Below are 24,822 nucleotides of genomic sequence, written 5' to 3'. Positions count from 1 at the left end.
AACACTCACCACCACCACCACAACACTCACCACCACCACAACACCACCACCACCACAATACTCACCACCACCACAACACTCACCACCACCACAACACTCACCTCCACCACAATACTCACCACCACCACCACAACAGTCACCACTACTACAATACTCACCACTACCACAACACTCACCATATCACAATACTCACCACCACCACAACACTCACCACGAACACCACAAAACTCACCACCACCACAATACTCACCACCATCACAACAGTCACCATCACCACCACGATACTCACTACCACCACCACCACAACACTCACCACCACCACAATACTCACCACTATTACAACACTCACCACCACCACAACACTCACCACCACCACAATACTCACCACCACCACAACACTCACCATCACCACAACAACACACACCACCACCACCACCACCACAATACTCATCACCAACACAATACTCACCACCACCACAACACTCACCGCCACCACAATACTCACCACCACCACTATACTCACCACCACCACAACTCTCACCACCACCACAACAGTCACCACCACCACCACAATACTCACCACCACCATAACACTCACCACCACCACAACACTCACCCCCACCACCACCACCACAATACTCAACACTACCACAATACTACCACCACCACAACACTCACCACCACCACAACACTCACCACCAACACAATTCTCACCACTACCACAACACTCACCACCACCACAATACTTACCACCACCACAATACTCACCACCACCACAATACTCACCACCACCACAACACACACCACCATAACAATACTCACCACCACCACAACACTCACCACCACCACAATACTTACCACCACCACAATACTCACCACCACCACAATACTCACCACCACCACCACAACACTCACCACCACCACAATACTTACCACCACCACAGTGCTCACCACCACCACAATACTCACCACCACCACCACAACACTCACCACCACCACAACACTCACCACCACCACAATACTTACCACCCCCACAACACTCACCACCACCACAATACTCACCACCACCACCACAAACCTCACCACCACTACAATACTCACCACCACCACCACACTCACCACCACCACAACACTCACCACCACCACAACACTCACCACCACTACAATACTCACCACCACCACAACACTCACCACCACCACAACACTCTTCACCACCACAATACTCACCACCACCACAACACTCACCACCACAACAACACTCACCACCACCACCACACTCACCACCACCACCACCACCACAACACTCGCCACCACCACAATGCTCACCACCACCACAACACTCACCACCACCACAATACTCACCACCACCACAACACTCACCACCACCACAATACTCACCACCACAACAACACTCACCACCACCACCACAACACTCACCACCACAACACTCACCACCACCACAACACTCACCACCACAACACTCACCACCACAACAACACTCACCACCACTACCACAACACTCACCACTACCACCACCACCACAACACTCACCACCACCACAACACTCACCACCACCACAACAACACTCACCACCACCACAACACTCACCACCACCACCACCACCACAATACTCACCACCACTACAACACTCACCACCACCACAACACTCACCACCACCACAATACTCACCACCACCACCACAACAGTCACCACTACCACAATACTCACCACTACCACAATACTCACCACTACCACAACACTCACCACCATCACAATACTCACCACCACCACAACACTCACCACGACCACCACAATACTCACCACTACCACAATACTCACCACCATCACAACAGTCACCATCACCACCACAATACTCACCACCACCACCACCACAACACTCACCACCACCACAATACTCACCACCACCACAACACTCACCACCATCACAACACTCACCACCACCACCACAATACTCACCACCACCACAATACTCACCACCACCACAACACTCACCATCACCACAACAACAGACACCACCACCACCACCACAATACTCATCACAACCACAATACTCACCACAACCACAACACTCACCACCACCACAATACTCACCACCACCACAATACTCACCACCACCACAACTCTCACCATCACCACAACAGTCACCACTACCACCACAATATTCACCACCACCACAACAATCACCACGACCACCACAATACTCACCACCACCACAATACTCACCACCATCACAACAGTCACCATCACAACCGTAATACTCACCACCACCACCACAACACTCACTACCACCACAATACTCACCACCACCACCACAACACTCACCACCACCACAATACTCACCACCACCACCACAACACTCACCACCACCACAATACTCACCACCACCATAACACTCACCACCACCACAACACTCACCCCCACCACCACCACCACAATACTCAACACTACCACAATACTCACTACCACCACAACACTCACCCCCACCACCACCACCACAATACTCAACACTACCACAATACTCACCACCACCACTACACTCACCACCACCACAACACTCACCACCAACACAATTCTCACCACTACCACAACACTCACCACCACCACAATACTCATCACCACCACAACACACATCACCACAACAATACTCACCACCACCACAACACTCACTACCACCACAATACTTACCACCACCACAATACTCACCACCACCACAATACTCTCCACCACCACAACACACACCACCATAACAATACTTACCACCACTACAACACTCACCACCACCACAATACTTAACACCACCACAATACTCATTACCACCACAATACTCACCACCACCACCACAACACTCACCACCACCACAATACTTACCAACACCACAACACTCACCACCACCACAATACTTACCACCACCACAACACTCACCACCACCACAATACTCACCACCACCACCACAACACTCACCACCACTACAATACTCACCACCACCACGACACTCACCACCACCACAACACTCACCACCATTACAACATTCACTACCACTACAATACTCACCACCAGCACAACACTCACCACCACCACAACACTCACCACCACCACAACACTCACCACCACCACAATACTCACCACCACCACCACAACACTCACCACCACCACAATACTTACTACTACTACAATACTCACCACCACCACAATACTCACCACCACCACCACAACACTCACCACCACCACAATACTCACCACCACCACAACACTCACCACCACCACAATACTCACCACCACCACCACAACACTCACCACCACTACAATACTCCCCACCACCACAACACTCACCACCACCACAATACTCACCACCACTACAATACTCACCACCACCACCACAACACTCACCACCACTACAACACTCACCACCACCACAATACTCACCACCACCACAACACTCACCACAACCACAATACTCACCACCACCACCACAACACTCACTACCACCACAACACTCACCACCACCACAACACTCACCACCACCACAACACTCACCACCACCACAACACTCACCACCACAACAACACTCACCACGACCACAATACTCACAACCACTACCACAACACTTACCACCACCACAACACTCACCACCACCACAACACTCACCACCACCACAATACTCACCACCACCACAATACTCACCACCACCACCACAACACTCACCACCACCACAACACTCACCACCACTACAATACTCACCACCACCACCACAACACTTACCACCACCACAACACTCACCACCACCACAATACTCACCACCACCACAATACTCACCACCACCACAATACTCACCACCACCACAACACTCACCACCACCACAACACTCACCACCACCACCACAACACTCACCACCACCACAATACTCACCACCACCACCACAACACTCACCACCACCACAACACTCACCACCACCACAATACTCACCACCACCACCACAACACGTACCACCACCACAACACTCACCACCACCACAATACCCACCACCACCACCACAACACTCACCACCACCACAACACTCACCACCACCACAATACTCACCAGCATAAACAATATCTTTGTCCTTAAAGTTGTTCTTGCACCACTCTGGGTCATCACTGGTCACCACGAACACCGGATTGTGTGTTCTGAGGAACACAAGAACACAGCTTAGTGCATCTGTGGGTTTGAAGCACTACAGCCTGATCTATTATGTTGGTTAGGAACGTCACTGGTTGATCTCTTATGTCGGTTAGGAACGTCACTGGTTGATCTATTATGTTGGTTAGGAACGTCACTGGTTGATCTATTATGTCGGTTAGGAACGTCACTGGTTGATCTATTATGTCGGTTAGGAACGTCACTGGTTGATCTATTATGTTCTTTAGGAACGTCACTGGTTGATCTATTATGTCGGTTAGGAACGTCACTGGTTGATCTATTATGTCGGTTAGGAACGTCACTGGTTGATCTATTATCTGGTTAGGAACGTTACTGGTTGATCTATTATGTTGGTTATGAACGTCACTGGTTGATCTATTATGTTGGCTAGGAACGTCACTGGTTGATCTATTGTGTTGGTTAGGAACGTCACTGGTTGATCTATTATGTTGGTTATGAACGTCACTGGTTGATCTATTATGTTGGTTTTGAATGTCATTGGATGATCTATTATATTGGTTTTGAACGTCATTGATTGATCTATTATGTTGGTTATAAACGTCACTGGTTGATCTATTTAGTGTATACAAATATTTCTCTCCGATCTATTATATGGGCTACAAACATCACAGGTTGACTATTTTACAGGTAAGAATAATAATAAATTTATCTATTAGATTGATTACAAACTTTACTAGATATGCTATTAGATGCGATACAAATATCACTGGTTGATCTATTATGTGGGATTCACATATCACTGGGTGATCTATTATGTGGGATTCACAAATCACTGGATGATCTATTATGTGAGATATAAATATCACTGCCTGACTTACAATGTCAGGCAACTAAATGGGGCAAAGGTGTCCAAAACAGGCTATTGTCTAGGCATGTATTAATGGTGGAGTATGTTTAAGTATGTATGTATGTATGTATGTACTTACCTAGTTGTGCTTGCGGGGGTTGAGCTCTGGCTCTTTGGTCCCGCCTCTCAACTGTCAATCAACAGGTGTACAGGTTCCTGAGCCTATTGGGCTCTATCATATCTACACTTGAAACTGTTTATGGAGTCAGCCTCCACCACATCACTTCCTAATGCATTCCATTTGTCAACCACTCTGACACTAAAAAAGCTCTTTCTAATATCCCTGTGGCTCATTTGGGCACTCAGTTTCCACCTGTGTCCCCTTGTGCGTGTTCCCCTTGTGTTAAATAGACTGTCTTTATCCACCCTATCAATTCCCTTCAGAATCTTGAATGTGGTGATCATGTCCCCCCTAACTCTTCTGTCTTCCAGCGAAGTGAGGTTCAATTCCCGTAGTCTCTCCTCGTAGCTCATACCTCTCAGCTCGAGTACTAGTCTGGTGGCAAAAGTCCACTGGTGACTTCACGCCAATCGGAGGTCTCACCACTCCCCGTAACTCTCTGCTTCCTATTGCTTAGATACTCCCTTATCCACTGGAGCACCTTACCAGCTACACCTGCCTGTCTCTCCAGCTTATGTACCAGCCTCTTATGCGGTACTGTGTCAAAGGCTTTCCGACAATCCAAGAAAATGCAGTCCGCCCAGCCCTCTCTTTCTTACTTAATCTTTGTCACCTGATCGTAGAATTCTATCAAGCCTGTAATGCAAGATTTACCCTCCCTGAACCCATGTTGGCGATTTGTCACGAAGTCCCTTCTCTCCAGATGTGTTACCAGGTTTTTTCTCACGATCTTCTCCATCACCTTGCATGGTATACAAGTCAAGGACACTGGCCTGTAGTTCAGTGCCTCTTGCCTGTCGCCCTTTTTGTATATTGGGACCACATTCGCCGTCTTCCATATTTCTGGTAGGTCTCCCGTCTCCAGTGACTTACTATACACTATGGAGAGTGGCAAGCAAAGTGCCTCTGCACACTCTTTCAGTATCCATGGTGAGATCCCATCTGCACCAACAGCCTTTCTAACATCCAGTTCCAGCAGGTGTCTCTTGACCTCCTCTTTCGTAATTTCGAACTCTTCCAAGGCCTCCTGGTTTACCTCCCTTTCTCCTAGCACAGTGACCTCACCTTGTTCTATTGTGAAGACCTCCTGGAAACTCTAGTTGAGTTCTTCACACACCTCTCTGTCATTTTCTGTATACCTGTCCTCGCCGGTTCGAAGTTTCAATATCTGTTCTTTCACTGTTGTATTTCCTTCTGATGTGACTATGGAGTAGCTTTGGTTCGGTCTAGGCTTTGTTTGCTATATCATTTTCAAAACTTTTCTCTGCTTCTCTTCTCACCCTGACGTACTCATTCCTGGTTCTCTGGTATCTCTCTCTGCTTTCTGGTGTTCTGTTATTACGGAAGTTCCTCCACACCCTTTTGTTCAGTTTCTTCGCTTTCATACATGCCCTATTATACCATGGATTCTTCTGTTGCTTCTCGGATTTTTTCCTTTGGGCCGGGATGAACCGATTTACTGCCTCCTGACACTTTTGGGTAACATAGTCCATCATACCCTGTACAGACTTATCACTGAGGTCTGTGTCCCAAGGTATTTCACTTAGGAAACTTCTCATCTGTTCATAATTCCCCTTTCGGTATGCCAGCCTTTTGATTCCTAGTTCTTTTTTTGGGGAGATAAGTCCTAGCTCTACCAGGTACTCTAAGTTCAATACACTGTGGTCACTCATTCCCAAGGGCGCTTCCATCTGAACTTCCCTTATATCCCACTCATTTAGGGTAAATATCAAATCAAGCATTGCTGGTTCATCTTCTCCTCTCATCCTTGTTGGTTCTTTGATGTGCTGGCTTAGAAAGTCTCTTGTTGCCACGTCCAGCAGCTTAGCTCTCCATGTTTCTGGTCCTCCATGCGGGTCTCTGTTCTTCCAATCTATCTTCCCATGGTTGAAGTCTCCCATAATTAGTAGTCCAGATCCATTCCTGCTAGCAACAGAAGCTGCTCTTTCTATTATGTTAATGGTGGCCATGATGTTTCTATCATATTCCTGTCTAGGTCTTCTGTCATTTGGTGGTGGATTATATATGACTACGACTATAATTTTTTTCCCTCCATTTGTTACGGTACCTGCTATGTAGTCACTGAAACCTTCACAGCCCTGAATATCCATCTCCTCAAAATCCCAGCCTTTTCTTACCAGCAGAGCTACACCACCCCCACCTCTTCCTTCCCTCTCTTTCCTCATAACATAATAGTCCTGTGGGAACACTGCGTTTGTAATCGTTTTTGTGAGCTTTGTTTCTGTGAGGGCTATTATGTCTGGGTTTTCCTCTAGTACCCGTTCTCCAAGCTCATTTGCTTTATTTGTAATTCCATCTATGTTAGTGTACATCACTTTGAGGCTCACTTTCTTCTGTCCCTTCTCAAATCGCCTCCTTGGTGAGTGTTCTGCTGGTGGGGGAGGCTGTTCCATGGGTGTGAGGACCTGTGAGGTGGATAACAGGGTCTCAGAGGATACTGGGATGAGGGGCGGGGGATCCAGTGAAGGGGGAGGGACAGGGAGGGTATGGGGTGAAAGGGGAGGGAGGACGAGAAGGAAAGGGGGGGGGGGGGAAGGGAGGACTCGGGAGGAGGGGAGGGGTAGAAGGGTGGGGATTGGGTGTGGGGGGAGGGAGATTTTGCTGAACATTTGAGTGGGGGCAGGGAGGGTTTGGGGTAGGGGGGTTTTCTATGCAGAGGAGGGTGGCAGGGTTGTCCTCCCTTCTGGTATTACTGGGTAGCTGGTTGTGGGTTCCCCCCTCGCCTCTGGGGGTGTTGTGTTGGGAGCTGTGACTTCCTGGCTTTCCCCTCTCACCCTGCGCCTCTTCCTTGCTTCTGCCGCCACGGCTCTCTCCTCCCTTGTCATGTCTCTCTGGAGGAATACATTTTTTAATTTTCCCACGTTTTTCAGGGAGCTCTTCCTTGATAGGATCTTCTCCTTTGTGCTCTCGTTTGCAAACACTATCTTTATCATTCGGTCTCGGTCTTTGTTGTACCAACCTAGCCTGAAAACCTTCTCAATGCTATGCTCAGCCCCTTCCATGTCTAGTGCCTTTAGTACTTCATTCACTGCTGCTTTGTCCTTGTCATTCCACTCATTCCTATTAGAGCCTTCCTGCTCTTTAATACCCACAGCAACCACTGATCTGTTCCTTTCCAGCAGTGTTGGCTAGTGGAGCGTGCCGCCTCCTGTGAGGTGGCTGCTTTCATGGCCACCTCCATCACTGCAGTCATTACTTCAGAGTTATTTTTTTTTAGTATTTCTGCAAAAGTTGCTTTTATTGTGGCATTCTCATCCAAAAAAACTATTACCACCTTCTCCCTGGATGGTTTTCTGATTCTCAGCCTCAATACCATTCTCTTTGAGGGCTCTAATCTCCTCCTTTGCTGCTGTCAGCTCTCTTTTCAGGTTGCTTATTTCGTTCTTCATTTCCTGCATCATTTCTTGCATCTCACTCTTGATGTCCTCCAGAAACTGGGCGAACATTTCCTTCATTTCGTCACCTTGGCTCTTCCCTGTTCCCCTGGTACCTCAGGCTGCCATGCTTGCCTCTGTTCCTATAGTGGTGCCGTGATAGGATGTGTCAGGAGGGCAGAGCAGGATGGGGGAGGGAGAGAGAGAGAGAGAGGAAGAGAGAGAGAGAAAGAGAGAGAGAGAAAGGGAGTGATAAAGGGAGAGATAAATGGATGGGTGGGGGCGATCCGACCCTTCCGCTGAAGTGAGAAGAAAGTAGAAGGGGAGGGGGGGGGAGGAGATGGAGAGAGAGGCGGAAGGGAGAGAGAGAGAGGGAGAGAGAGGAGAGAGAGCGAGGAGAGGGAGAGAGATGGAGAGGGAGAGAGCGGGTGAGGGAGAGAGGGGGGAGGTGCGTGTGTGTGTGTATGTGTGTGTGTGTGTGTGTGTGTGTGTGTGTGTGTGTGTGCGTGTGTGGGCAGAGAGGGAGGGGGAAGGAAAGAGAGGGAGGGAGGGAGGGAGAGAGAGAGAGAGAGAGAGAGAGAGAGAGAGAGAGAGAGAGAGAGAGAGAGAGAGAGAGAGAGAGAGAGAGAGAGAGAGAGAGAGAGAGAGAGAGAGAGAGCGGGAGAGAGAGTGGGAGAGATAGTGGGAGAGAGATAGTGGGAGAGAGAGAGTGGGAGAGAGTGGGAGAGATAGAGAGTGTGGGAGAGGGAGAGAGGGGGGGGAGAGAGTGGGGAGGGGAAGAGTGTGTGTATGGGGGATGCGGGGGACTGGGGGTGGGGGGGACGGAGATGGCGACCAGGTCAGGTCAGGTCAGATGGGGGGGTTAAGAGGGGGCGGGGGATAGTAAGGTCCTATCCCCTGATCCCAGGTGTTAATGCCTTTTCCCCTGACTGAGCGTTTGTGTGTGTGTGTGCGCGTGTGTGTGTGTGTGTGTCTGTTTTAGCGTGTGCACGCTTGTGTGCGTGTATACGTACGTGGGCAGGCGGGCGTGCGTGTATGTGTCAAGAGATCCCTTAAGCGTTACCTCTACCTAAATGAGCCACCCTGAGATTTTTAAATATATATGATATCCTGAACAAGAATTTGATAATATTTTACCTCAATCTGTACACCTGATTAATTGACCAGAGAGGGGGTACATACCAGTCTGCACCCACTCACACAACCAGATGAGTAAGGACGATGTATGATGACGATGGTTATCCGTCGTTGTCTCCCACTAGGTGATTCACTAAGTGCTAGTAGATTGATGAGGTCGGTTCTTCTCTATCTACACAGAGCTCTGGAGTCAGTCACTGTATCGTTGTGTGACAGTTCACTAATTTTACTTTACCACTGATCACAGTCACCACCCAACAAACACAATCAGGTAGTTCCACGGTGGGTCGACCCACCTGGTCTGTCAGGTCAGGTCACCTCACGCAGTCCTCCACACTTATATGCTCAGGTGCTGCCACTAGCTCCACTTTGTTTCTTCGCACTATCGCTAGCGATATGACTATGCTATGTAGCACCCTGCTAGCTACACACTGTGAGAGGCCAAATACTATGATCTAGCCTCTATAATCCTTCACTGTCCCGAGAAATTGACGAATTTCCGCGGACCTCACTAATCGTGTGTGTCCCCCTACCGGCTCATGTGTACATACATACATACATGTATGTATGTATGTATGTATGTATGTATGTATGTATGTATGTATGTATGTATGTATGTATGTATGTAATGTAATGTAATGTATGTATGTAATGTATGTATGTATGTATGTATGTATGTATGTATGTATGTATGTATGTATGTATGTATGTATGTATGTATGTATGTATGTATGTATGTAATGTAATGTAATGTATGTATGTAATGTATGTATGTATGTATGTATGTTTGTATGTATGTAATGTAATGTAATGTAATGTATGTATGTATATATGTATGTATGTAATGTATGAATGAATGAATGTATGTATGTATGTATGTATGTATGTATGTATGTATGTATGTATGTATGTATGTATGTATGTATGTATGTATGTATGTATGTATGTAAAGTATGTATGTATGTAATGTATGTATGTATGTATGTATGTATGTATGTATGTATGTATGTATGTATGTATGTATGTATGTATGTATGTATGTATGAATGTATGTATGTATGTATGTATGTATGTATGTATGTATGTATGTATGTATGTATGTATGTATGTATGTATGTATGTATTAATGTATGTATGTATGTATGTAATGTATGTATGTATGTATGTATGTATGTATGTATGTATGTATGTATGTATGTATGTATGTATGTATGTATGTATATAATGTATGTATGTATGTATGTATGTATGTATGTATGTATGTAATGTAATGTATGTATGTATGTATGTATGTATGTATGTATGTATGTATGTATGTATGTATGTATGTATGTATATATGTATGTATGTATTGTATGAATGAATGTATGTATGTATGTATGTATGTATGTATGTATGTATGTATGTATGTATGTATGTATGTATGTATGTATGTATGTATGTATGTATGTATGTATGTATATAATGTATGTATGTATGTATGTATGTATGTATGTATGTATGTATGTAATGTATGTATGTAATGTATATATGTATGTAATGTATGTATGTAATGTATATATGTATGTAATGTATGTATGTATGTATGTATGTATGTATGTATGTATGTATGTATGTATGTATGTATGCATGTATGTATGTATGTATGTATGTATGTATGTATGTATGTATGTATGTATGTATGTATGTATGTAATGTATGTATGTAATGTATATATGTATGTAATGTATGTATGTAATGTATATATGTATGTAATGTATGTATGTATGTATGTATGTATGTATGTATGTATGTATGTATGTATGTATGTATGTATGTATGTATGTATGTATGTACGTATGTATGTATGTACTCACCTAGTTGTGTTTGCGGGGGTTGAGCTCTGGCTCTTTGGTCCCGCCTCTCAACCGTCAATCAACTGATGTACAGATTCCTGAGCCTACTGGGCTCTGTTATATCTACATTTGAAACTGTGTATGGAGTCAGCCTCGACCACATCACTTCCTAATGCTTTCCATTTACTAACTACTCTGACACTGAAAAAGTTCTTTCTAACATCTCTGTGGCTCATTTGGGTACTCAGTTTCCACCTGTGTTCCCTTGTTCTCGTCCCGCCAGTGGTGAATAGTTCATTCTTGTTTACCCGGTCGATTCCCCTGAGGATTTTGTAGGTTGTGATCATGTCCCCCCTTACTCTTCTGTCTTCCAGTGTCGTAAGGTGCATTTCCTGCAGCCTATCCTCATAACTCATGCCTCTTAGTTCTGGGACTAGTCTAGTAGCATACCTTTGGACTTTTTCCAGCTTCGTCTTGTGCTTGACAAGGTACGGGCTCCATGCTGAGGCCGCATACTCCAGGATTGGTCTTACATATGTAGTGTACAAGATTCTGAATGATTCCTTACACAGGTTCCTGAACGCTGTTCTGATGTTAGCCAGCCTCGCATATGCCGCAGACGTTATTCTCTTTATGTGGGCTTCAGGAGACAGGTTTGGTGTGATATCAACTCCTAGATCTTTCTCTCTGTCTGTTTCATTAAGTACTTCATCTCCTATTCTGTATCCTGTGTCTGGCCTCCTGTTTCCACTGCCTAGTTTCATTACTTTGCATTTACTCGGGTTGAACTTCAACAGCCATATGTTGGACCATTCACTCAGTCTGTCTTGGTCATCTTGTACCCTCCTACTATCATCCTCTGTTTCAATCCTCCTCATAATTTTTGCATCGTCGGCAAACATTGAGAGGAACGAATCTATACCCTCTGGGAGATCATTTACATATACCAGAAACAGTATAGGTCCAAGGACTGACCCCTGCGGGACTCCACTTGTAACGTCTCGCCAGTCTGAGACCTCACCCCTCACACAGACGCGTTGTCTCCTGTTGCTTAAGTACTCCTTTATCCAATGGAGAACCTTCCGTTTCTCTCCAGCCTGCATCTCCAGCTTTCTCACTAGCCTCTTGTGTGGCACTGTATCAAAGGCTTTCTGACAATCCAAAAATATGCAGTCTGCCCACCCTTCTCTTTCTTGCCTTATTTTTGTTGCCTGGTCGTAGATTTCAAGTAACCCTGTGAGGCAGGACCTGTCATCCCTGAACCTATGTTGATGCTGTGTTACAAAGTTCCTTCGCTTCAGATGCTCCACTAGCTTTTTTCGCACAATCTTCTCCATCAGCTTGCATGGTATGCAGGTTAGGGACACTGGCCTGTAGTTCAGTGCCTCCTGTCTATCCCCTTTCTTGTATATCGGGACTACGTTAGCTGCTTTCCAAATATCTGGCAGTTCCCCTGTTGCCAGTGATTTGTTATACATCTATGGAGAGTGGTAGGCACAGTTCTTTTGCTCCTTCCTTTAGTACCCAAGGAGAGATTCCATCTGGGCCTATAGCCTTTGTCACATCCAACTCTAGTAAACAGTTCCTTACTTCCCCGCTGGTAATCTCAAACTCTTCCAGTGGTTCCTGGTTAGCTATTCCCTCACTTATCTCTGGAATTTCTCCGTGCTCTAAGGTGAAGACCTGAAATTTCTTATTCAGTTCCTCACACACTTCCTTGTCATTTGTAGTGAATCCTTCCACCCCTATCCTTAATTTCATAACCTGTTCCTTTACTGTTGTTTTTCTCCTGATGTGGCTATGCAACAATTTAGGCTGAGTCTTTGCCTTGCTTGCGATGTCATTTTCGTATTGTCTTTCTGCCTCTCTTCTCATCCTGACATATTCATTCCTGGCATTCTGGTATCTTTCTCTGTTCTCCAGTGTCCTGTTATTCCTATAGTTTCTCCATGCCCTTTTACTTTGCTGCTTAGCTAGCCTACATCTCTGATTAAACCATGGGTTTCTCATCTTCATTTCTCTGTTTTCCTTTTGGACTGGGACAAACTTGTTTGCTTCGTCCTTGCACTTCTGCGTGATGTAATCCATTATATCTTGGGCCGTCTTTCCCCTGAGCGCTTTTTCCCATGCTATATCTGTTAGGAATTTTCTTATCCCCTCATAGTTTCCCTTTCGGTATGCTAACCTTTTGGTTTCGGTATCCCTCCTCGAGTTCAATAACCCTTCTTCAATCAGGTACTCAAACACCAGTACACTGTGGTCGCTCATTCCTACTGGGTCCTCAAAACCGATTTCTCTTATGTCGGAGTCGTTCAGAGTGAAGACTAGGTCGAGTCTCGCTGGTTCGTCATTGCCTCTCATCCTTGTGGGTTCTCTGACATGCTGGGTTAAAAAGTTTCTTGTCACCACCTCCAATAGCTTGGCTCTCAACGTATCCTCGCCTCCATGCGGTTCCTTGTTCTACCAGTCAATCCTTCCGTGATTGAATGTATGTATGTATGTATGTATGTATGTATGTATGTATGTATGTATGTATGTATGTATGTATGTATGTATGTATGTATGCATGTATGTATGTATGTATATATGTATGTATGTATGTATGTATGTATGTATGTATGTATGTATGTATGTATGTATGTATGTATGTATGTATGTATGTATGTAATGTATGTATGTATGTATGTATGTATGTATGTATGTATGTATGTATGTAATGTATGTATGTATGTATGTATGTATGTATGTATGTATGTATGTATGTATGTATGTATGTATGTATGTAATGTGTTTACTAGTTGTGTTTACTAGTTGTGTTTTTGCGGGGGTTGAGCTTTGCTCTTTCGGCCCGCCTCTCAAATGTCAATCAACTGTTTACTAACTACTTTTTTTTTTTTTCCCACACCACACACACACACCCCAGGAAGCAGCCCGTGACAGCTGACTAACTCCCAGGTACCTATTTACTGCTAGGTAACAGGGGCACTTAGGGTGAAAGAAACTTTGCCCATTTGTTTCTGCCTCGTGCGGGAATGTATGTATGTATGTATGTATGTAATGTAATGTAATGTAATGTAATGTATGTATGTATGTATGTATGTATGTATGTATGTAATGTAATGTATGTATGTATGTATGTATGTATGTATGTATGTATGTATGTATGTATGTATGTATGCATGTATGTATGCATGTATGTATGTAATGTAATGTAATGTATGTATGTATGTATGTAATGTATGTATGTATGTATGTATGTATGTATGTATGTATGTATGTATGTATGTATGTATGTATGTATGTATGTAATGTAATATATGTATGTATGTATGTATGTATGTATGTATGTATGTATGTATGTGTGTATGTGTGTATGTATGTATGTATGTATGTATGTATGTATGTATGTATGTATGTATGTATGTATGTATGTATGTATGTATGTAATGTAATGTATGTATGTATGTATGTAATGTAATGTATGTATGTATGTATGTATGTATGTAATGTATGTATGTATGTATTGTGACGGTGTTTCCCCCCTTATATTTCTCCCATGCCTGCTGTAAGAGTCATGTCCACTTTACCCGAGCGTTCTCTACGTCGCAGGCATCAGTTTGATATATGTGGGAGAGTGTAGTGTTCTCGAGGTGGCGAGAAATTCGTGAAAGAAAAGTATTTTGGCCTGTGGTATAGGCCCTTTAGGAAGCCAATATGGCGCGGGCTCCTCCGTTTTGCCGCCAAAACTGTGACGTCAGTGGCACCAGATTGGTCACCGACAGCGATGTGGCACAGGGAGCCAATGAAAACCTCCCTTGGCAAATATGACGTCACGAAGGCAGAGGGGTCCCGTCATAGCGCCACTGCGGCGCCATCAGTCTGTCATGACACGTCATGGTGGACGGATGTGTGAAGGTTGATCCTGTCAATCTGACAGTAATACGCCACTCCTGTGGATCTTACGCGTCACCCGTAGTCTGCAAGTATGCCGGGAGGTCTTCCTTCATTCCATGTGTGGACCGAAGAGGGAATTGACGGAATATTGAGCGTCAAGTGCTCCGGGGTCGGGTGCTGTGCAGGTGAAGTCTAGGCAGTATAGTCTGGGACGTCTGATAGCTTCACAATGTCGGCTTGAATGTCGACGCGTTTTAGTTGGCCAGTCACGACAGATCACGTAGAACAATATTAAATAGTTCTATGATGAGTATCAGGGTAATTCTTGATGACAACTTCACCGTAACGTGTCCCAGACTCTGACACCAAGACCTTGTTGCTCAATTCCGCAACACGAGACTTCACGCCGCACTCAGGCGTCTTGTCCTCCTCAAACCACAATGGCTTCTCCCCCTCACCCACTCGCGTCCCGCATTCGCCACAGAAATTATTTTATCACGAATAATATTATTTCTCGTAATTGTGGCTGAAATGCTTTAATAAAGACTGGGTTGTAATTCTAGGGAGTTAAATATTATTACTTTCTCGTCTTATGGTAGTAAACAAGAAATGGAGAAGATTTTAGTTTTCTCCATGGCATTCACGCGTGACGGTAAATTTATTACTTGATAACAATTGTAACTAAAAACTCTCGATTTGGAATTATTTGGGAGTTATGTTATCCGTAAATAATTATCACACGGAATACTGATGATTTTAGAGAATCACATTCAATTCTCTAACACACTGGATATAAATGTGTTTAATTAGGTAGAATCTGACGCAATACTGGTGCTTGGTTTCGTAAGAATTCCAGTATTCTTATACAGATATAATTATTAGTTCATGTGAACCCTGCTGTTAGTAAATTTTAGTAACTACAGTAATTAGTATATTTTAATACTAGTTTATAATAATAGAATAGTATTGTATTAGTGTTGGAAATTTCCAACATGTATGTATGTAATGTAGGTATGAATGTATGTATGTATGTATGTATGTATGTATGTATGTATGTATGTATGTATGTATGTATGTATGTATGTAATGTAATGTAATGTATGTATGTATGTATGTATGTACGTATGTAATGTATGTATGTATGTATGTATGTATGTATGTATGTATGTATGTATGTAATGTAATGTATGTATATATGTATGTAATGTAATGTATGTATGTAATGTATGTGTGTATGTGTGTATGTATGTATGTATCTATGTATGTATGTATGTATGTAATGTAATGTATGTATGTATGTATGTAATGTATGTATGTATGTATGTATGTATGTATGTATGTATGTATGTATGTATGTATGTATGTATGTAGTGTATGTATGTAATGTATGTATGTATGTATGTATGTATGTATGTAATGTATGTAATGTATGTATGCATGTATGTATGTATGTATGTATGTATGTATGTATGTATGTAATGTAATGTATGTATGTATGTATGTATGTATGTATGTATGTATGTATGTAATGTAATGTATGTATGTATTGTGACGGTGTTCCCCCCATTATATTTCTCCCACGCCTGCTGTAAGAGTCATGTCCACTTTACCCGAGCGTTCTCTACGTCGCAGGCATCAGTTTGATATATGTGGGAGAGTGTAGTGTTCTCGCCTTGCCGAGAAATTTGTAAAAGAAGAGTATTTTGGCCTGTGGTTTAGGCCCTTTAGGAAGCCAATTTGGCGCTGGCTACTCTGTTTTGCCGCCAAAACTGTGTGACGTCAGTGGCACCAGATTGGTCACCGACAGCGATGTGGCACAGGGAGCAATGAAAACCTCCCATGGCGAATATGACGTCACGAAGGAAGGGAGGTCCAGTCAGAGCGCCACGGCGGCGCCATCAGTCTGACACGACACGTCAAGGTGATCGGATGTGTGAAGATTGATCCTGTCAATCTGACAGTAACACGCCACTCCCGTGGATCTTACGCGTCACCCGTAGTCTGCAAGTACGCCAGAGGTCTTCCTTCATTCCATGTGTGGACCGAAGAGGGAATTGACGGAATATTGAGCATCAAGTGCTCCAGGATCGGGTGCTGTGCAGGTGAAGTCTAGGCAGTATCGTCTGGGACGTCTGATAGCTTCACAGTGACGACGTAGCGGCTGGGCCAATCCACTGGGAAGCAGTGAAGAAGACACTAATCGGGAATCCGAACGACTGCAGCCGAGACGTAGGCAGGCAGCCGTAGCTGGGAGGAGAAGTTGACGGCCAGGATACCGACTCCAACCCTACAAGAAGTCGTGGAGGAGCACGGACCTGCAGTGGAAAGGCACGGAGACGACGTGTTTATGGTGGGACGTTGATTGAGTTCCTGGAGGACACGACAGGGTGTGTGTGGGGGCGTTCCCTACATGAGGCAGGGGCCTGGACCAGGAGCTTCAACTCAACTCTCACCGGAGGATAGGTGGAAGTAGGTGATTCTAGTTTCCCTCCCAATTCCCCGTTAGTCAGCTATATTATTTAGCCAGAGTATTTTGTATGTCGTGAGCAAGGCTCACCTATGTCACAGTAAGGCACCAGTGTGCAGAGTGGGACTATATAGAGTACTCACGGAATTTATTACTATTATTGGTGTATGCAGGCACCCGGAGTAATTGATGAATTTACTGTGTTGATAATGTCTTTCATGAGACTTTAATATGATCAGTTATTGAGAGAGTATATATATATATATATATATATATATATGAATATACCAGTATTTGGTGATAGGCTAAGTGCCCAGTAACTATATTATTAATATTGTTGATGTCTATGATTTATCTATATATATATATATATATATATATATATATATATATATATATATATATATATATATATATATATATATATATATATATATATATATGTCTATGCTTGTGTATTGAATAATCATTCATGGGTGCAGTGATTAATTGTGTTATCGCCCACGAAAGGAATTACTGAGAACTCCAGTGATATATACTTGCATACGTTATCATTAAATGAAGGGCAGTGTGTAATACCATGATAGTGAATTATTGTGTCCATTAATATAGAAATGTTTGATTGAGCTCAAGATCAGTGCAGCGAAGTATTTACGTGCTATTGTCGCAAATATTGTGTGTATGAACTTTTAGTGATCTTTGAGAATTTAAAGAAACAGGCGCCTCACACCAGGCAAACAAGTACACGAACATTCGCGCGGTGGGAGTCGCCCAGCTGATTTTGACATTGACGTGAGGGGGAGCATTGCCGACTTGGCGAGCTCATGATTAAATGTGGGAACGAGCGACTTCCGCCTGAAACAGCTGTTTGCTTATTGATATAATCTTGTGATGTCTTTGAATGAGTTTTAAGTAAAATACAAAATACCTTGGTGTTTATATCATCCCCTCCATATTTCTTGTGGTTATATAATACCTGAAAGGAAATAGAGTGATAGAAATAAATACCTGCCTGATATCAGATCTATTGAGTGTGTTCTTGCCACTGCTACCACAATTCAACAAAACCACTGACGTGTTACTGGACACCGAAAACACCAGTTGGCGACCTTGTGGTTAGTAGTAGAACCCATGCCGGGGCGGGCACACAATAGTTAAGAGAACAAGTTGTGTTCCCACTCTTTCTCGATCAGAGGCCGGTTGGGATTGACTGGGATACTCTCCTGGCGTACAGTGGCGCCGCGAGGATAGAGTGAAGACCCGCAGGGCCATGGTGAGTGACCTTGAGTATACTGTTACTCGCCCCCCCCTCTTATGGTGGTGAACCCCGACAGTATGTATGAATGTAATGTATGTATGTATGTAATGTAATGTATGTATGTACTCACCTAATTGTACTCACCTAATTGTGCTTGCGGGGGTTGAGCTTTGGCTCTTTGGTCCCGCCTCTCAACTGTCAATCAACTGGTGTACAGATTCCTGAGCCTACTGGGCTCTATCATATCTACATTTGAAACTGTGTATGGAGTCAGCCTCCACCACATCACTTCCTAATGCATTCCATTTATTAACTACTCTGTCACTGAAAAAATTCTTTCTAACGTCTCTGTGGCTCATCTGGGTACTAAGTTTCCACCTGTGTCCCCTTGTTCGTGTCCCACCCGTGCTGAAGAGTTTGTCTTTGTCCACCCTGTCAATTCCCCTGAGAATTTTGTAGGTGGTTATCATGTCTCCCCTTACTCTTCTGTTTTCCAGGGATGTGAGGTTCAGCTCCTTTAGCCTTTCCTCGTAGCTCAATCCTCTCAGTTCCGGGACGAGCCTCGTGGCATACCGCTGAATCTTCTCTAACTTTGTCTTGTGTTTAACTAGGTATGGACTCCAGGCTGGAGCTGCATACTCCAGGATTGGTCTTACATAAGTGGTATACAGGGTTCTGAAAGATTCCTTACACAAGTTTCTGAAGGCAGTTCTTATGTTGGCCAGTCTAGCATATGCCGCTGATGATATTCTTTTGATGTGGGCCTCTGAAGACAGGTTCGGTGTGATATCAACCCCCAGATCCTTCTCTCTATTTGATTCTTGCAGGATTTCCCCTCCCAGATGATACCTTGTGTTCAGCCTCCTGCTCCCTTCGCCTAATTTCATCACCTTACACTTTCCAGAGTTGAACTACAGCAGCCATTTTCTAGACCATTCCTCCAGTTTATCCAGGTCATCCTGTAGTCTCTGTCTATCTTCATCCGTCTTGATTCTTCTCATAATTTTTGCATCATCAGCAAACATCGAGAGGAATGAGTCTATACCCTCTGGAAGATCGTTCACATATATTAGAAACAGGATGGGTCCAAGTACTGAGCCCTGTGGGACTCCGCTGGTGACATCTCGCCACTCTGATGTCTCCCCCCTCACCGTTACTCGCTGTTTCCTGTTGCTTAAGTACTCCCTTATCCACTGGAGCACCTTCCCTTTTACTCCTGCCTGTTGCTCCAACTTTTTTAACAGCCTTTTATGGGGTACTGTGTCAAAGGCTTTTTGGCAATCCAGGAAAATGCAGTCGGCCCACCCTTCTCTGTCCTGCCTAATTTTCGTTGCCTGGTCATAAAATTCTACTAAACCTGTGAGGCACGATTTACCATCTCTGAACCCATGTTGGTGGTGCGTTACAAAGTTATTTCCCTCCAGATGCTCTACGAGCCTTTTCCTCACGATCTTCTCCAGCACCTTGCATGGTATACAAGTTAAGGAAACTGGCCTGTAATTCAGTGCCTCTTGCCTGTCACCCTTTTTGTATATTGGGACCACGTTAGCTGTCTTCCAACTTTCTGGTAAGTCTCCTGTTTCCAGTGACCTGTTATACACCATAGAGAGTGGCACACTTAGTGCTTCTGCACCTTCCTTTAGTATCCATGGTGAGATTCTATCAGGCCCAACAGCCTTTGTCACATCTAGCTCCAGCAGACACCTTTTGACCTCATCACTGGTGAGGTCAAATTCCTCCAAAGTTGCTTGGTTTGCCGCCTCCTCATTTAGTGCAGGGGCTACTCCTTGTTCTATTGTGAAGACCTCCTGGAATCTCTTGTTGAGTTCTTCACACACCTCCTTGTCATTCTCTGTGTATCTGTTCTCCCCTTTCCGCAGCTTCATCACTTGTTCCTTCACTGCTGTTTTCCTCCTGATATGGCTGTGGAGCAGCTTTGGTTGGGTCTTGGCTTTACTCGCGATGTCATTTTCAAACTGTCTCTCTGCTTCCCTCCTCACTCTGATGTACTCATTTCTGGCCCTCTGGTATCTCTCCCTGCTCTCTGGTGTTCTGTTATTTCTGTAGTTTCTCCATGTTCTTTTACTCAGTTGTTTCGCTACCTTACATTCCTGGTTGAACCATGGGTTTTTCTGTTGTTTTTCGTTTTTCTCCTTTTGGACGGGGATAAACCTGTCTGCAGCTTCCTGGCACTTTTGGGTGACAATATCCATCATGACCTGCACATTCTTGTCTCTAAGTTCTGTTTCCCATGGTATTCCCCTGAGGAAGTTCCTCATCTCGTCATATTTTCCTCTTCGGTAATTCAGTCTTTTCCCCTCCACTCCCATCCTTGGATAGGTTATCCCTACCTCCACCAAGTACTCAAAGGTCAGTACACTGTGGTCACTCATTCCAATGGGGGCTTCAACTTTGACTTCCCTTATTTCTGACTCATTCAGGGTGAATATTAAGTCGAGTCTAGCTGGTTCATCGTTGCCTCTCATTCTTGTGGGTTCCTTGACATGCTGGCTCAGAAAATTCCTTGTTGCCACTTCCAAGAGTTTAGCTCGCCACGTATCTGCACCACCATGTGGGTCCCCATTCTCCCAGTCTATCTTTCCATGGTTGAAATCACCCATGATTAAGAGTCTTGAGCCATTCCTGCTGGCAACTGAAGCTGCTCTCTCTATTATATTAATGGTTGCCATGTTGTTCCTATCAAACTCCTGTCTAGGTCTTCTGTCATTTAGGGGAGGGTTGTAAATGACTGTCACTATTATCTTAGGTCCACCCATTGTTATAGTTCCTGTTATGTAATCTCTGAATCCGTCACAGCCCGGAATTTCCATCTCATCAAAACTCCAGTCCTTCCTTATCAGCAGGGCCACTCCTCCACCTCCTCTCCCTTCCCTCACTTTCCTTACTATATAGTAGTCCTTTGGAAACACAGCATCTGTTATGACTCCTGACAATTTTGTTTCCGTTAGTCCTATTACATCAGGGTATTCTTCTTGCACCCTTTCTGCCAGTTCACTTGCTTTATTGGTAATCCCATCAATGTTTGAGAACATTACCTTGAAGCTCACTTTCTTATATCCAATTTCACCCACACTCCCTACAAGTGTAGGAGGTTGTTCTATGGTCATTGCTACTTGGGTAGGCTCCTCCTCCTGTGAGGTAGTTGCCAGGGGTTCAGGGGGAGGTGGAGTGGGGGGTGGAGGGCTTAGGTCTTCCTCAGGCCTGCTTGGGGCAGGAAGAAGTCCTGGGGGTGAGGGAGCAGGGGTTGCTTGGGGAGAGGGCACGCCCTCCTGCGGTGTAGTTGACAGGGGTTTGGAGGGAGGTGGAGTGGGGGATAGAGGGCTTTGGTCTTGCTCAGGCCTGCTTGGGGCAGGGAGAAGACCAGGGGCTGGGAAAGCAGGGGCTACTTGGGGTAAGGGGAGGGGGAGGATTTGGGTTTCATGATGGGCATTATGCAGGGGCAAGGAAGGGTTTGTGCTGGGGGGTAGGGAGGGCCCTATTGGGTGGTGGACTGGGGTGTTGCATTCCCCCCTGGGGTTCCTGGGTTGCTGGATTGGGGTTCCCCACTCCCCTCTGGGATTGCTGGGTTGGAGGCTGAGGTTCCCTGGCTCTCTTCCCTCTCCTTGCGCCTTTTCCTTGCATCTGCTGCCCTTACTATCTCGTCTCTGGTCATGTCCCTCTGAACATATACCTCTTTGTAGTTCCTTGCATGCCTCAGTTTGCTCTTCCTTACTAGAATGTCCTCTTTGATGTCCTCGCTCTTGAATACTACCTTGATCAATCTTTTTTTCTCTCTGTTGTACTGGCCAATCCGGAAAAACTGTTCTATGTCTCGTTCAGCCCCTTCCATTCCTATCTCCTTTAATATCCCTGCCACTGCAGCTTTGTCTTTAGTCCTCGTTTCCTCCCTTGTGGAGCCCTCTTGTTCCTCGACACCTACCACTACTACAGCTCTTTTCCTTTCCATTAGCTGGCTTGTGCATCTAGCTGCCTCCTGTGAGGTTACTGCTTTCATTACAACTTCCTTGACTGTGGACATTGCTCCTGGGCTCTTGAGCATTTCAGCAAAGGTTTCAATGTATGTATGTATGTATGCACCTCCCTGACCACAGCCTCGACTGACCTCATTTCCCTCCCTGAGAAGGGCAGGAGGGAGAAGAGGAGGTGAAGTAATAATCTGATAACGCTGAGGTGTTCGGACCTGAGGTGTTCGGACCTGAGGTGTTCGGACCACCACAGTGGTGGTCAAGCTGAGGTGTTCGGACCACCACAGTGGTGGTCAAGCTGAGGTGTTCGGACCACCACAGTGGTGGTCAAGCTGAGGTGTTCGGACCACCACAGAGGTGGTCAAGCTGAGGTGTTCGGACCACCACAGAGGTGGTCAAGTGTTCGGACCACCACAGAGGTGGTCAAGCTGAGGTGTTCGGACCACCACAGTGGTGGTCAAGCTGAGGTGTTCGGACCACCACAGTGGTGGTCAAGCTGAGGTGTTCGGACCACCACGGAGGTGGTCAAGCTGAGGTGTTCGGACCACCACAGAGGTGGTCAAGTGTTCGGACCACCACAGAGGTGGTCAAGCTAAAGTGTTCGGACCACCACAGAGGTGGTCAAGCTGAGGTGTTCGGACCACCACAGTGGTGGTCAAGCTGAGGTGTTCGGACCGCCACAGTGGTGGTCAAGCTGAGGTGTTCGGACCACCACAGAGGTGGTCAAGCTGAGGTGTTCGGACCACCACAGAGGTGGTCAAGTGTTCGGACCACCACAGAGGTGGTCAAGCTGAGGTGTTCGAACCACCACAGAGGTGGTCAAGCTGAGGTGTTCGGACCACCACAGTGGTGGTCAAGCTGAGGTGTTCGGACCACCACAGTGGTGGTCAAGCTGAGGTGTTCGGACCACCACAGAGGTGGTCAAGCTGAGGTGTTCGGACCACCACAGAGGTGGTCAAGTGTTCGGACCACCACAGAGGTGGTCAAGCTGAGATGTACGGACCACCACAGAGGTGGTCAAGCTGAGGTGTTCGGACCACCACAGTGGTGGTCAAGCTGAGGTGTTCGGACCACCACAGTGGTGGTCAAGCTGAGGTGTTCGGACCACCACAGTGGTGGTCAAGCTGAGGTGTTCGGACCACCACAGAGGTGGTCAAGCTGAGGTGTGCGGACCACCACAGAGGTGGTCAAGTGTTCGGACCACCACAGAGGTGGTCAAGCTGAGGTGTTCGGACCACCACATAGGAGGTCAAGCTGAGGTGTTCGGACCACCACAGTGGTGGTTAAGCTGAGGTGTTCGGACCACCACAGTGGTGGTCAAGCTGAGGTGTTCGGACCACCACAGAGGTGGTCAAGCTGAGGTGTTCGGACCACCACAGAGGTGGTCAAGTGTTCGGACCACCACAGAGGTGGTCAAGCTGAGGTGTTCGGACCACCACAGAGGTGGTCAAGTGTTCGGACCACCACAGAGGTGGTCAAGCTACACTCAACAGGTCATCACACGACAGGTCATCACACTGCTACACTCAACAGGTCATCACACTGCTACACTCAACAGGTCATCACACGCTACACTCAACAGGTCATCACACGACAGGTCATCACACTGCTACACTCAACAGGTTATCACACTGCTACACACGACAGGTCATCACACTGCTACA

The 24,822-nt window shown here is 45.5% G+C and overlaps 1 protein-coding gene across 1 annotated transcript in view; it reads right to left on the bottom strand.

Moving 5' to 3' along the window:
- The window catches only part of LOC138350768 (galactoside alpha-(1,2)-fucosyltransferase 1-like), a 250,140-nt gene that overhangs the window by 44,477 nt on the left and 180,841 nt on the right, over positions 1 to 24,822 (bottom strand). Inside the window, exon 5 of the mRNA XM_069302109.1 lies at positions 4,099 to 4,184. Coding sequence (XP_069158210.1) covers positions 4,099 to 4,184 — 86 coding nt within the window. The remainder of the gene's footprint in view (positions 1 to 4,098; positions 4,185 to 24,822) is intronic.

Source organism: Procambarus clarkii, chromosome 5 (assembly GCF_040958095.1).
Source record: "Procambarus clarkii isolate CNS0578487 chromosome 5, FALCON_Pclarkii_2.0, whole genome shotgun sequence".
Taxonomy (NCBI): Eukaryota; Metazoa; Arthropoda; class Malacostraca; order Decapoda; family Cambaridae; genus Procambarus; species Procambarus clarkii.
The sequence above is the reverse complement of the archived record's forward strand: the minus strand, read 5'-3'. Positions and strand labels throughout refer to the sequence as shown.